Here is a 16,289-nt window from a genome sequence, read left to right on the forward strand (position 1 = left end):
AGACTGAATATTAGTAGTGTTACTGTTGTTTGATGAACTTATAATAGAGTGAAACAAGTCTAAAGTCATTCATTTTTTTACTTAGTAATAACTATATTATATACTTTTAAAAGGTATTTAGCAAAAATTCTTCTTATCCCTCTCATCAGTCATTTCCTTAACAATGTAAAGAACAGGAACATAGCATAATGAAAAATGAATTATTTATTTAGCTTATTGCAGAAAGTAATGTCATCCCCTGAAAGCTCCAAGCATGCTGGGAGGAGGAGGCAGGAAGTCTGCAAAAGGTATAAAGGAGCTGAAGTACACTGAGTACTACACACACACACACACTATCTACTTGTATACCTGCACACCAGAAGAGAGCGTTAGAGCCCAGTGTAGATGTTTGTGAGTCTGGTGGGGGTGGGGGGTGTGAAAATCTAATCTGAGTGGCTTGCCTTAGTCTGCATGAGCTCCCTGGAAGCTTGGATCACTTTGTCAACTGGGATCCTGAGTGTCTAGGGAACTGATGCTTTGGGTCAGTGTATCTGCTCTGCACGTCTGAGTACCTTCCTGAGCGTTTCAAGCAGTTCGTGGCTTCTGCTTCCGATCATTCTTTAGTTAAACCAGGGCGGTTACCACTTAGGGCAGGTGAGCCATGGACACCTGCGCCCTTGGTTGATAGGATGTAATGTTTATCAAGCCTCTCACGATAGCTACTTTGACCTCAAGCACTGGCCCATTTCCTGGATGATGATTCATTCTGTCACTTGGTTGACAGAGGCAGCACAGCAGCATTTAAGGTCCTGGAGATGACACATTTGTGTCCCAGACTGAAACTCAGAAAAGAATTTGTATTTATGTTTCCTATACCGCATTATCAGTTTGAATCTTCCTTTTTATTTGTTCATCTGCTTATTTTGTTTAGGGAAAAATAATATTGTGTGTGTGTGTGTGTGTGTGTTTATGGTGTGTGAGGCATGCCTATGGAGGCAGAGCTTTTCTTTGACCTTCAAGTGTGTTCCTGAGATAGATTTCAGGGCACCAGGTTTGTACATCAAGCACCTTTACCTGCTGAGCCAATCTCACCGGTCCATAATTTTTTAAAGGATTGATTTATTTTACACACACACACACACACACACACACACACACACACACACACACACACACACTCTCTCTCTATCTACTTGTATACCTGAACACCAGAAGAGAGCATTAGAGCCCAGTGTAGATGTTTGTGAGCCACAATGTGGCTTCTGGGAACTCAGGACTTCTGGAAGAGCAGACAGTGCTCTTAACCACTGAGCCATCTCTCCAGTCCCCAGGCCATAATTTTTTAAAACTTGATTTGCATTGTTTATTTGTACAAGTACCTGGGTAACTATTCTAGTATTTGGTTATGGTCAGGGGTAAAGGTCTTTGTAGCACCTACAGGAAAGGGAGGGCTGAGAGCCCATGACCACCTAGAATCTTGAACCATAGGGAAGAGAACAAAATAAGCCAGAGATTTACAGTTTGCTTGCCCTGTTAGTTTTCTCTCAAACTCTTAAAAAAGAAAAAAAAATGTTGGATTTATTCCACATGTTTCAAGAGGCAGAGAGAGCCCGAGGAACTTGCATATTCTTTGAAAGGGGAGACGGCTGTGGGCAGGCACTCACCATGGCTGCTGCTAGAGTAGTAGCGGTTGTCAGATTTTACATAGCAGTTTGCAATCTGGGCAAGAACCAGTAAGAGAGTGTAAACTAGGGAGTTGCTAGAAGTTGCAAAGCTCTAGTGTTAGGTTGAGTCTTGTGCCTTGATTTGTTAGATTTAATTCTTTACTTACTTTGTTAGAGGATCTTATCTTGGGACATGCATCTGGAGGATCTACCTTGGGTTTTGATAATCTGTGATGCACATTGTCCTTTGCTATGCTCATCTTATCTGTTTTATGAATCATCATGTAGTAATTTTTAAAAATGTATTTATTTTTAGCCGGGCGGTGGTGGTGTACCTCTTAAATCCCAGCACTTGGGAGGCAGAGACAGGCGGATCGCTGTGAGTTCGCGGCCAGCCTGGTCTACAATGCGAGTCCAGGACAGCCAAGGCTACACAGAGAAACCCTGTCTCGAAAAAACAAAAACAAAAATTATTTATTTTTGGCCGGGCATGGTGGCACACGCTTTTAATCCCAGCACCCGGGAGGCAGAGGCAGGCGGATCACTGTGAGTTCGATGCCAGTCTGGTCTACAAAGTGAGTCCAGGACAGCCAAGGCTACATAGGGAAACTCAGTCTCGAAAAACAAAACAACAAAAAAATTTTTCTTTTCTTTCTTTATTTACTTATTTTCATTTTATGTGCTTTGGTGTTTTGCCTGCATGTGTGTCTGTGTGGGGTGTGGGATAATCTGGAACTGGAATTACAGTTTTGAACTGTCATGTGGTGCTGGGAATTGAACCCATGTCCTCTGGAAGAGTAACTAGTGGTCTTAATCTCTGAGACATCTCTCCAGCCCTGAAGATTTATTTATTTTATTTTATGTATATGGGTATTTTTTTATGTGTACCACATGCATACCTGGTCCTATGGATCCCCTGGAACTGGAGGTTCAGACAATTTTGAGATGCCATGTGGATGCTGGGAATTGAACCCAGGTTTCTAAAGAAGCAGCCAGTGCTGTTAACTGCTGAACCATGTCTCCTGCCCCTCTCTTATAATTTTAAAGGGCAGCCAGCATTAGTTCCAATGCAGCTCCTGGAAGAGCCATAGTTAATGCTCAGCATGTTTAAGGACTGTGCATCAGTCTCTGTCACCCCCAGTTCTGACAGAGGAGTGCATTTGTACGCCAGGCATGCCTGGAATCCCTCACTGCTGAGGCAGAGAAGAGAATCAACGCAAGCTATTGAGCTAGCCTGGTCTGTGCAAGTTTCAGGCCATGCGGGCTATAATTTCGTGAGACCCTACTCAAAAAACAAATACCCACTAGCCAACCAACCAAAACAAAACCCAAGAAGTAATATTTCTAATTACTGTAAAGCTATAAAAAGAGCATTTTGACTTCAAGGATTTGCCAAGGGCCTGTATTCGTTTCCTCTCCTTTTGAGGGTAGGGGTAGGCCGTATTCATGCCGGGCAATCTCTAACATTGAACCCCAGTCCAGCCTTCTTACTGCCAGTAAACGGCCTTAGCACCAGTGAGGCCTCAAGCTGTCACAGACCTGTGCTACAGGTGGAATCTACTTTTCCTTCCCTTGAACCAGGGAGGGCTTGGGAATTCTCAGGCATTCTGAGTTGGGAGTGACACGATGTGGCATATGAGGCTGTGGTGTGAAGGGCACAGCTTCTTTCTGGCTTGCTCTTTCTGGATGCTTGTCCTCGGAACTCAGTCACATGAAAGGACACATGCGGTATGCTCATCAAAACCCTGAGCTGAGCTTCAGCTGACAGGCATGCTGGATGAGGAAGTGAGCAGCATTCAGACAATTCTAGCCCTGGGCCTTCTACTGTCCAGCTGGGAGAGAGGCAGCCCTGTTGTGTCTTCTCTGAATTCATCGTCCTTAGTGTTTGAAGCTAGTAAGTAATCATTGGTTTAAGTCACTATATGCAGGGTAACAAATCAAAGATCTGGGGAAAGAAGTATTACAAGGAGGTTAGCAGAGTGTGGTCATGCCTAGAATCTCAGCTCTTGGGAAGCTAAAACAGGAGTGTCCAGAGTTCAAGGCTGGCCTGGGTTACAGGATGTCCATAGCAACAGTCTGTAACAATAAGTTAAAAAATTTAAGTCTACTTAACAGTAAGAAAATGTTTAAGCCGGTGGTGGCTCACACCTTTAATCCCAGCACTTGGGAGGCAGAGGCAGGAGGATCTCTGTGAGTTCGAGGCCAGCCTGGTCTACAAAGCGAGTCCAGGACAACCAGGACTACACAGAGAAACTCTGTCTCCAAAAACCAAAAAGAAAGAAAAAGAAAATGTTTAAATAAATACATATTTTTTAAAAAGAAAAGTATCGTTTTCAAAAGAAAGCTTTAATTTCTTTGTAGTCAGTTCTGTTATAACCAATGTCATAATGGGTCAAAGTGTACATACATGTAAATAAAGATGAGTAAGAGCAATAACAAAATGTCAGCCTGGGGAATAGAGTTCATCAATAGCGACTTGCAGCAAGCGAAAAAGAGGAGGGTTCAAGGTGACCTGATGCATACTAGCTGGGACGCGTGTAAGTAGCAAGTTGATCAATACAGTGCTTTAGCTCAGGGCTGTCTGCATTTAGCATGGGTGTTCTTAGTGGAGACGCAGGTAGGAGAGCACGCTAATTATCTAACTTTAAAACCCTGGCTTCAGGTTTCTTAAGCCTTCCTCTTTAGACCAGTTTGGTTTTGAACAGCTAAAAGAACTGTAGTGATTGCCCTGAGCACACAGTATCAAAAATGCCGGTCTCTCCCCTGTAGTCAGTGTAAGTACTCTCTGGATTTCTTATTTTCTCTGTCCCTGTCTCTGGTTCTTTTTAACTTTAAACATCGAGACTCAAACCCCAGGGCTCACACATGCTCCACCCAGCTTCATGAGTCCTAACTGCATGGCTGATCTTAAAGGGACTCAAAAGGCTGCTGTGCTAAAAAGCACTAGTTCTTCACTTGTAGGTCCATAGTTGGTAACTGAAACCTGAATAAAATGTTGGCACCTCAGACTTCGTGTTGTATGTCTCTTTTGTCCTCTTAAACTTTGGGTCAGATTCCTGCTCAGCTCTGCACATAGCCATATTAATTACTTAAGGAGAGTATATCTAAAAACAGCAATTTAAAATTCATTAACCTTAAATTTACTAAACCTCTCTGTGAAATACAAAAGTGAAGACATAGGAATCTAAGATACTTTTTTAAAATTCCAGAACTTTGTAAGCAGATCACACAGTGGTGATACTACCCCGCCAAGTGGGAGTAGTTACCCTGTGAGGCCACTCCCTTATGTGAGAATAATCTCACAACAAGAACTTTGTTGCCCTGCTCCGGCAGTAGACTTCTTGGTAGACCAGATAGCGGTCAAGCAGACCACCCTGATCCAGATTGCTGAGCTCTCAGCCCTGCAGATGCCCCAGCTGTTCTCAGGTCTCCTTTCAGAACCCTGAAGACAGATCTTAGGTCACCAGACATTTTTCTTCCTAGCACAGCCACATGGGACAGAGCTCTCTCCTGCCTTTCACCACTCATCTGCCTTTTCAGTTGACATTTTGGGACAGGTGGCCAAACCTACTCTGTTGTAAACCTTCAAGTCAGGGCTTTTGTCCTAAACTCCTACAAAAATATTGCATTTCAGTTTTCTATTTAAATATAGCTCCTTTACAACATCACCACCACCATTTTCTTCTGTACTAGCCCACTGTTAAAACACATCTCTTACCTCAAAGGAACAAGATTGTAGCTTCTGAGCCAAATGTGACTGACCATACTTTGGGGCTAAAGCTCTGGGTTGCTGCTATACCACTTTTCTCATTGCTGTAACCAGATACTCAACACAGCGACTGAGGAAGGAAGCCTTATCTGGGCTCCCAGTTCAAGGCTGTAGTATAACACGGCAGGGAAGATGTGGCAGCAAGAGCGGTTCTCTAGCTGCTGTGGCAGACGCGAGGCAGCTGGTCCCATTGTGTCCATTTAGGAGGCAGAGTGATGCTGTCTGACCGTGGGTGCTACCATCCCCTCAGCTCATGAATTTAACTGCAAAGCCACCACCATGTGGACAGTGCTGCTGTGTTCTGCTGGCAGCCCAAGATGCTGTTTGGTTCCCTCGTCCTGCAGCTGTTGTAACCTCTGTGCCCTTTTGTGTCTGAACTGGAAAACACTTCTCTAGGCCTTAGGCCATTTGTTTGTTTGTTTTGTTGTTGTTGTTTTTGAGCAGGGAACCCCCTCAGCTGCATTCTTAGTTCTGCTCCTTCTTTCAAAAGGTTTTCTATTTTCATAAGCTGGAGCTATTGAGTACCTTTCCTATTGTCCCAGTGCAACCTGGGAAGTTCCTCTTTAATGATGCTAATCTCTTACAGCACTTGCAGCTGCTTTGTGTGCACCCACCTTGTCTGCACATGTTCCTTAAAGTTGCCCATGTTCCTTCCTCTGCACATAGTGTCTTTTTTATGATTCTGCTTTCACTCTAGATCTAAGAGCAGTAAGCAATAACCATGCTGTAGCCTGGATGTTGAGCTGTGTTGGAATTTCCTCCACAAAAGAATTCTTAGTATATTCCCTTTAAAAAAAGATTTATTTCTTTTCCTTGGTTTAATATATATAAGCATTTCACCTCCATGTATGTTTGCCTGGTGCACTTGGTGGTCAGATCCCCTGGAACTAGAGTGACAGATGGCTGTGAGCCACTATGTGGGTGCTGGGAATTGAACCCACGTCCTCTGCAAGAGCAGCAAGTGCTCTGAGCTGTCTCTCCAGCTCCAGTATATTACCTTTTAATTTATCCTCATTTTAAGTTTTCAGGACACAAGAAGAAATTGTGAAAGGTCTAAGAACCACGTGGTCAAGTAGTCAGAGTAATAGCCCCACTTCTCAGTACCAATTTTCGTATAGTCAGGGTTCTATAGAAGAGCCGAACCAAATAAATGTGTGTATACATTATTATAAAAAATCTATTAGGTTGACTCATGCAGTAGGGTCCAGTGGGAGTCCTTTGTATGGTGGAGAGTCTGAGACCCCAGGAGCTGCTCAATCCAGGAAGCCAGATGCTTTAGCGGTACCCATCTGGCACTGGAGACCTGGAGCTCCCTGGAGGAGGCAGTGCTAGGAAGCTGGGAAAACTAGAATCTGACGGCAGCAGTAGCAATAGATGCACCCACTCAGGAAGACATAAAGGTAGGCAAGGCAGGTGCATACCACCTTTTCCTTGGAGCTCTTTATTCCGGGTTTCCTGCTGGAGCATGTCATTGACTTGATGGATTTTACCCCCTCAGTGAGGCCTCTCTGGAAGCACCCTCATAGACATACTGAGAGGTCTGTCTTTCGAGTAATTTTAAGTCTTGTCAAATTACACCTTGAATAACACGCTCTGGCGTGGAAGGGGTTATGTGGACTTCTTATAGCTACAGAAGAGTCATAAATCAAGGCATCAAGTTGGCAGGTTACAACAGAGTTATAGGTCTTAGCGTTATCTGCATGAGACTCTTAGCTTTGGGGTTGGTGGAAGCTAGCAGCCTGCTAAATTAATGCATTTCAAAGGTTTTACCTGATAGTTGAAAGTTATATTAGGTCAAGTGTTGAAAGCAGATACTAAATAGCTGCCAGGTCCTATGTTGCCCGGCTTGGCCTTGAACTCTTTTTGTATCTGGATATGACCTTGAACTTCTGTCCCAACTGACTCTACATTCCAGGTGATGGGATTACAGGTGGGAGCCACCCAGCCTGTTTTATGTGACACTGTGGATTGAACCCAGGCCTTTGTCCATTCAAGGGAAGTCCTCTACCAACTGAGCTACATCTTCAGGCGTCTGCGTCATTAAAACATATGTCTTTGTTGCATTCATTCATTCATCTATTAATTTATTCAGTGTGTGTGTGAAAGAGAGACAAATGTACAGACTTACCAACATGACTTGAACTATGACCGTTTTAAAATTAGGATCACTGGGGCTGGAGAGATGGCTCAGAGGTTAAGAGCACTGCTTGCTCTTCCAAAGGTCCTGAGTTCAGTTCCCAGCAACCACATGGTGGCTCACAACCATCTACAATGAGATCTTGTGCCCCCTTCTGGCCTTCAGGTGTTACATGTAGGCAGAGCACTGTATACATAATAAATAAAATTTAGAAGTCATATTCTTTAAAAAAAAAAAATTAGGATCATCAATTCTGATACATAGTATCTTAGAATTTTTACATTATTCTAATACTGTGAAGTTATGATTGCTTATGAGGCTTAGTTTATTCTAAGAAGTATGCTTGTCGTTGTTATCTGTACATTTAAATATTTTAAATTATTTCTTTCTCTTCTTAGCTGTCCCCTTTCCTCCAACCCAACGGCTAACTTTGAAGGAAGTATTTGAGAATGGGAAACCTAAAATGGATGTTTTGAAAAACCATTTGGTAAAAGAAGGCCGGGTGGAAGAGGAAGTAGCCTTAAAGATAATCAATGACGGCGCTGCCATCCTGAGGCAAGAGAAGACTATGATAGAGGTGGACGCTCCAATCACAGGTGTGACGTGCGTTTCACGGTCAGAACTTTTGTTCCTTAAAAGGCAACTTTAGGGGCTAAAGCTGGATGGCTAAGAGCACATACCACTCTGCTAGAGGACCAGAGTTTAATTCCAAGTACACAGATTATCTGGTTCACAACCACTGTAACTCTAGCTATAGGGGAAAATCTCACACCTCTGGCCTCTATGGATGCCTGCACTGCACTCCTATACATACCCCCCACAGGCAGATGCACACACACACACACACACACACACACACACACACACACACACACACACTTAAAGATGAATTTGTTTTGAAAAAAAGAAGTATACTATTAACTGCTTAATATTTCTAGTAGGGGTATTTAATATTGATTGCATAACTAATTATATAGAAGTACAATCAAAAGCCGAAGTGATTAAATTAAATATTAAACTTGGGCCATGTTGCTCTAATGCCTTTTTTCTTCTAATTTATAATTTTCGCCTCATGTCTTTCTTGCCCAGTATGTGGTGATGTTCATGGACAATTCTTCGACCTGATGAAGTTGTTTGAAATTGGGGGATCACCTAGTAATACTCGCTACCTCTTTCTGGGTGACTATGTGGACAGAGGCTATTTCAGTATAGAGGTAAAGTTAACCTGGCTCTGCTGCCCCTATTGTATCATCTTCTAAAAAGATCTGCTCTCCATTCCTTAGGAGGAGAGAGTACAATGTGAGTGTTGGTAGAATTTACCCACTTTGTTACTTTTGACATTTAACCAGAGACATTTTATTTTTTAAAAATCTGTTTTTGAACAGGTAGAAAACCTGCCATATAGAAAGCTGTATTAAGCTAATTTTGCTAAGCTTTCCCTTTAAAGATGCTGTCTGGGCTATGTTGAAAGGATACACATAGCTTTGCATTCTAAACAGCATCTGGATTAGATAACCTTAATTATAAGACTACAGCTAACTCTTAAGTTAGCTTCCTGGGAGAACTAGGCACCAATGAGCTCCTCACAGGAGGGTTTCCTGTCCTGTTGCACACGGCAGACATTAGGATTCACTGGAAAGTGAAGTGTGAAGTGGAGCTAATAAAAACTGAGAGTTTACCTTTGTATGTTTTTTTTTGTTTGTTTGTTTGTTTTGAGACATGGTTTCTCTGTGTAGCCTTGGCTGTCCTGGACTGGCCTTGTAGACCAGTCTGGCCTTGAACTCAAAGCAATCCGCCTGTCTCTGCCTCCCGAGTGCTGGGATTAAAGGCGGGCGCCACCACGCCAGGCCCCTACCTTTGTATGTTTTAAGAAATAAATGATGAGCCAGGTGTGGTGGTGCACGCCTTTAATCCCAGCACTCGGGAGACAGATGCAGGCAGATCGCTGTGAGTTCGAGGCCAGCCTGGTCTACAAAGCAAGTCCAGGACAGCCAAGGCTACACAGAGAAACTCTGTCTCAAAAAAACAACACCCCCCCCCAAAAAAAAAAGAAAGAAAAGAAAAGAAATAAATGATGAGAAAATGAGTAGAAATAAAAACATATGTGTAAACATAAAATTATTTTAGGACCTAATACAAAGGCTTGACTACCATGCAATTATAACACATTCATGTTTGCTGTCTATGGAGTTACCTCTACAAGCTTCACAAATAAAAGATTATTTTTGAAGAAGTCTTCATAGTCAAGTTTGTAATATGTCCAGAAAAAGCAGGAGATGACAAATTCTATAGAGTTGTAGTTCTTTTAGGCTGCGTGCTCTTCATAATGTGAGAACTTCACTGTATTAGCTTGCTCCTGGTAGAGAAAGGTCGCCTCCTCCTCCTCCTCCTCTGCCACTTCCTCCTCTTCCTCTTCTTCCTCCTCCTCTCTCTTCCTTCCTCCTCTTCTTCCTCCTCCTCAGTTGTTTTTAAATGTAACTCAACTATCTTACCCATTGTTCAAAGAAGAGCTAGTTCTGAAGACCCAGGAAGAATGAACAAAAAAAAATTTTTTTTTTTTATTTTAGTGTTCACTTAAATGGCGCTATAGGGTGCTAGGGATGTAACCCAGCGGCAGAGTGCTTACCTAGAATGCAAAAGTTCCTAATTTTAATTCCCAGTTCTGCAAAAGGTGGGGGGAGGGCATGGAGAGACAATCTGAGTCAGAAAAATTCAGTTTTATTTGCTACTGCCTTAAATTTACTCCGTGTCAGATTGAGAAGGACATAGGATATTGCTATGGATTAAGACAGTAAGTCCATTTCACTGCCGTGCCTTGTCCTGCTGCTCACAGTGAGCATCGAAGGATGGCCTCAATGGAAGTACTGGGATGAATGGAGGCCGTGCTTCTAGACTGTGTCACTGAAAACCTGCCCTCTTTCCAGTCACATCGTCTCAGTAGACAGTGCCAAAGGGTGGCTGTGTGAAAGGTGACAGTGCCAAAGGGTGGCTGTGTGAAAGGTGACAGTGCCAAAGGGTGGCTGTGTGAAAGGTGCATTGCACTTACTCTTTATGTGGCTGTTAGCACGGATGATTTAAGAGGCAGAAAGGAAGAATAAGGTTTTCAATTATCCATTCATTGTTTTACTTAACAGAAAGCATTTTGTTGTTGCTGTTTTTCCTTTTTCCTGTTATTATTTTTAATATTTTATAATTTATTTACAGGTACATGTGTGTATGCTTGTATACGTGCATGTACCTGAGCTTAGGGGTGTCCCCTGGAGCTGGAGTTATAAGCAGTTTTAAGCTGCCTGATGTGGGTGCTGGGAATTGAACTGAGGTCCTCTGCAAAGACAGTACATGTTCTTAACCACTGAGCCAGCTTTCCAGCCCCTATTTTCTTTTACATCCAGACCACAGTTTCCTCCCCCTCCTCTCCTCCCCGCCGCTCCCTGCTTTTGTTAGATTTAAGCAGTGCTTCATGAGATTTAGCCTGCCTGGCCTCAAATTTGCTATCTAGCTGAGGATAACCTTAAACTTCTGGTTGCCCTGTGTCTGTACTTCCTCAATACGTATGTAGTCCTGAACACTGAACCATGATTTTGTGCATGTCAAGGAAATACTTCTCCAACTGAGCTAAATCCCTAGTCCCTGGGACAAGTTATTAAACATAAATATTGGGGCTGGAGAGACAACTTAGCAGTTAGGCACATAGGCTGCTTTTGCAAAGGACCTGTGTTCAGTTCCTAGCACCCACATCTTCTTGTGGCTCATAGCCATCTGTAACTCTAGCTCTGGGAAAGATGAGATGCTTCTGGCCTCTATGGGCATATGTGTGTACACAAGCACCGATGTATGTAGAATCTTAAAAATAAAATAAAACCTTAAAAAAATAAAAAGATGACAAAGTATCTTCTAATTATTTATTATTATGACTTAACATTTATTTAAAAATAGGCCTTTAAATTTTTAATTTAATTTTTATTTATTCTTAGGTGCTGGGATTAAACCCAGCATGAATTCTACTGCTGAGCACCATCCCCAGCCTTTGGGATTTTGCTCTATTTTGGAGGCAGGTGTCTTTGTGTTCCCCAAGTCAGGCTGGTCTATCTGTCTGTCTGTCAGTTTCTTTCTTTCTTTCTTTCTTTCTTTCTTTCTTTCTCTCTCTGAAGACATGGTTTCTCTCTGTAGCTCTGGCTGGCCTGGAACTTGCTGTGAGACCAGGTTGGTCATGAGTTTCTGCTTCAGCCTCCTAAGTAGTTGGACTCCAGGCATATGCCCTCCTCTGGCTCTACTTCCTGATTTTTAAATAGTTTCAATTCACTGATACAATTACTGACTCACATTTTAAAATCCACAGTGAAATTTGTGTCTACATACCATTTCCAGGAAATTTTGTGTTGGATGTTTTCCCCTTTGTCATCAGTAATTTCCCGAGTGCCAACTTTCTAGCAGGCTGTAGAGATACAGTCCAGGCAAGACTTATGTGAAGGATGCCACGCAGCAGTAGAGTGAGCCTCATGTTCTCTGGAGGAGAATCCAATAGGAAAGGCTCTCTTATGAGCAGGCCTTTCAGTATAATAGAAGTGTTCCTGTAGTCAACAGTAGTCATTTCATATGAGGACCATACCCAAGGGCTAGTAGATGGCTCGGTGGGTAAAAGCATGTGCTGTTCTTGCACAGGACCCAAGGTTGGTTCTCAACACACGTATCAGGCAGCTCACAACTGCCTACAACTCCAGCTCCAGGGGATCCAAATAACTCTTCTTTGGGCACCTCCCCTTGTGTGCACATACTAACACACAGGCATACACAGACACACAAACTAAAAGTAATCAAAATAAATCTTAAAGACCTACCCCAGCCTTCTGATACATAGTAGGTATTCAGTTTGTTAAGTGAATGAATAGTAATAAATTGTAGTTTGCATTTGACTTTGTTTTATATGATGTTTTTTAACTTGACTGGTAGTAATAGCGGTGGTTTAATTCTTTTTCTTTTTTAAGGTTTTACTTATTTTTCTTTTATGTATATAAATGTTGCCTGAATGTATTTAAGTACATGCCTCATGTCCAGAGAGGTCAGTAGACAGCATTTGCCGATCACCTGAACTGGAGTTAGAGGAACTTTTGTATGTCGGTCTTGGGAACAAAACCAGGTCCTTAGCGGGAGCAATAAAAGCTGTTAACTGATGAGCCATCTCTCCAGCTACCACCTCTCCCAGTTTTTCTTAGATAGCATCTTATATAGCCCAGGCCTGAAACTTGCTATGTAGCTAAGGCTGACCATGGACTCCTGATGTGACTGTCTCTACCCCCTATATAAAGCATACATAAGCATAAATCACCATGTCCAGCTTATTTTTAGTTTTTGGACATTATCTTTAATGTTTTTATTTTATTATCTTAAAATTTTTAGTATGTGAGCGTGTGTGTGTGTGTGTGTGTGTGTGTGTGTGAGTTTATGTCGCTTATATGCAAGTGCCTATGAGGCAGAAGAGAGTTGTAGATTCCCTTGGAACTAGAGTTACAAGCAGCTCTGCCAAAGGAGGGAGTCAGGTAGTAAACTCTGAAAGAGCAACAAGCTCTCTGAGCTGCTCGTCTCTCCAGCCCATCTTTTTCTTTTTAATCTTAAAAAATTTTTTAAATTTATTTTTATGTATATGAGTGCTCTAGTTGCATGTATACTTACATGCCAGAAGAGGGCATCAGATTACAATATAAATGCTTGTGAGCTACCATGTGAGTGCTGAAAATTGAACTCAAGACCTTTGGAAGAGCAAACAGTTCTCTTAACCTCTGAACCCTCTCTCTAGCCCCCAACCCCTGTTTTTCTATTTTTCATTCTTCTTCTGCTGCCAGAGAGGAAATCTAGTCCCTCACACACTGTAGCTATATACTGACTGTACTCCAAGCTATTCCCTTGCCTTGCCTTGTTGTTGTAATGTTTTTTCTTATGTTTATATGTATTTTTATATTGCAATCCCTTTTATTAGATTTAATTCATGTATTTTGTGAGTATGGATTTATTTTATGAGTATGGATTTACGGGTGTGCAGACATACCAGCATGCATGTCTATGTATATGCAAATACCCACAGAGTCCAGAAGAGGGTGTCAGACACCCTGGGACTGGAGTTAGCAGACGACGTGAGTAACCACGTGCAGGCTGTGTGCTGAATCTGGGCCATCTGCAAAGGACTGTTGAGCTGTCTCTCTGGCCCCTCACATTCATTTTCAAAAGAAAATCAGGACTACCATGAATACTCCTTTTGTAATCTTTTTCCATTCAGCATCCTATTAAAAGCATTTTTGGTCAGTAATTTTTCTACAAAGGCATATAAATAATGGCATAAACTCCATGGTTTAATTTACCATTACTTAGATATTAGATAAATAGGCTTCTAGAAGGTTGCTTGTTGCCTTTTCCTCCTCCTTCCTTTAACAAAACCCCCGTTTTATTTCAGAAAGTAGGAATGGGGTGGCAGGGGAAACTTGCAGATTCAAGACAGGAAGGCTTTTACCCCAACCCAGGAGTGATTTCTGAGTGTTCTGAACTTGCTAAGGCAAATCCTGCCACGTGGGATCAGCTTAAAGACAAGCACGGGCTCCTTCTGCCCACTGACATAGAAGACACTCGTGTTTTTTGTCTGTCTGTCTGTCTGTCTGTCTATCTGATGGACATCTTTCTATATAAAGAGGCTCTTGAAAAGTTAAAGCTTTGGGGTTTGCTTTCCTTTGTTTGACGCAGAATCTCATAAAGCCCAGACTGGCCTCGAGTTCACTGTATATCCACAGGTGACTTTGAACACCTGTTCCCTTTTGCCTTCCCCATGCTGTGGCTGCAGGTGGGAGCTTTGGACATCTGTTCCACCCTGTCATTTCAGGTGTGGACGTGTGTCCTGGGTTAGCCATTTCATGACAGTGAGGACTGTGAGGTGTGACTCAGGGTGAAGAGCAGGCCTTTTGTGAATCACAGAGGGCTTGGTTCCTGTGTGACAGTGTTGAGACCATCACTGAGCATCTGCTTCTCCACATCTTGTTAAATGACAATGCTCACTGGCTTTGTAGCTATGTCCTAGATTTTAATTTTTAAGCTGTGTGTGTGTGTGTGTGTGTGTGTGTGTGTGTGTGTGTGTGTGTGTGTATGCATGCCTATAGATGTCAAAGGACAATTTGTAGGAGCCAGTTCTCTCTACTTTGTGGGTCCCAAGAATTGAACTCAGGTTGTTACTTAGGCAGCAAATTTCTTAACTCGCTGAATTATCTCTCAGGCCCAGCTAACTAGATTTTGTGTCACTGTACCGAAAGTGGTTCAAGCTTATTTTCCATTTTTTATTTTGTTCAGTGCTAGTTAGTGTCTTGTTGAATATACCTTTAATTTTAAAAAGTGTGTTACTATATGGGGGAGGGGTGTATGTGCATGATGTATGTGGGTGTGGGTGTGTTACAGTGCACATGCAGAGGTCAGAGGACACCTTTGTGGTATTTGCTGTGTCCTTTCACTTTTATGTGAGTCCCCAGGATTGAACTCGGGTCACCAGATTTATACAGCAAGCCTTTTTACCCACTGGTCATCTCACTTGAATACATCTTTAATAGCATGTCTGACTTTAAGTCACATTCTTAAAGTTAAGTTCCTGATTTTCTATTGAGTGTTTTCTATTCTAATTTCTGTATTATTGTTTCCCATCCATGAAGCTGAAATCAGAGTAAAGGTATAAAGGGAGATTGGAACAACTAAGTTAGATGGTTCAGTGAGGCCTTTAAGGCGCGGTAACATTTGGGTAGAAACTGGAATGACCTTCAAGAGCAAGCGTAGATCAGCGGAAAGTCATTCTCTGCAGAGGGCATAGTGAGTGAAAGCCCAGTGGCAGGAACCCCCCACATAGTAACAAGACTAGGGGAGTGGGCAAAATTGTGAGGGAGGAGAGTGAGGAGATGCAGCAGAGAGACAGACAGAGCGTGGGTGTTGGCAGACCTTGTATACCATAGCCAGGGAGTGTAGAGTTGTTCTGAGTTCTGTATGAAGCCACTGTGTTGGTATTTTATTTTTATTTCTTTTTTTAAAATTGAAAAATAAAATCTCAATTGCTATCCCATCCCGTGCATCCTCCCATTCCTCCCTCCCTCCCGCTTTCACCCCATTCCCCTTCCCTATGACTGTGACTGATGGGGACCTCCTCCCCTTGAATATGATGCTAGGGTATCAAGTCTCTTCTTGGTAGTCTGCTATCCTTCCTCTGAGTGCTATTGGGCCTCCCCATCAAGGGGACATGGCCAAATATGGGGCAATAGAGTTCATGTGAAAGTCAGTCCACTTAACTGTGGAGAATGTCCTGTCCCTTGGCTAGATCTGGGTCTGGGTTTGATGCTGACTGCATGTATTGTCCTTGGTTGGTGCCATAGTTCGAGCAGAACCCCTGGGCCCAGATCTGCCCATCGTAGTGTTCTTCTTGTAGATTTCTAGGACCCTCTGGATCCTTCTATTTCCGTATCTCCTATATTTCTCTCACCTAGAGTCCCAATAGGATATCCTCACATCTATCCCACTTTCCTGGTAAGTGAAGACTTTCATGGGACACGCCCCTTGGGCTAGTGTCCAGTTATAAGTGAGTATATACTGTTTGAGTCTCTGCTTCTGGGTTAGCTCACTCATTATGATCATTTCTAGTTCAATCCATTTGTCCACAAATTTCGGGAATTCCTTGTTTTTAATAGCTGAATAGTATTCCATAGTGTAAATGTACCACAGTATCTTT

At 42.6% G+C, this 16,289-nt stretch overlaps 1 protein-coding gene across 6 annotated transcripts in view; it reads left to right on the forward strand.

The window, feature by feature from the left end:
• Positions 1-16,289, forward strand: part of PPP3CC (protein phosphatase 3 catalytic subunit gamma) — a 76,163-nt gene that overhangs the window by 14,465 nt on the left and 45,409 nt on the right. For all 6 annotated transcript variants that reach the window (XM_084767154.1, XM_084767153.1, XM_084767151.1 and 3 more), the window contains exons 2-3: positions 7,948-8,145; positions 8,639-8,763. In XM_084767154.1, coding sequence (XP_084623280.1) covers positions 7,948-8,145; positions 8,639-8,763 — 323 coding nt within the window. The remainder of the gene's footprint in view (positions 1-7,947; positions 8,146-8,638; positions 8,764-16,289) is intronic.

The sequence above is a fragment of the Acomys minous genome (assembly GCF_964271855.1).
Source record: "Acomys minous genome assembly, chromosome: 18".
NCBI classification, from domain to species: Eukaryota; Metazoa; Chordata; class Mammalia; order Rodentia; family Muridae; genus Acomys; species Acomys minous.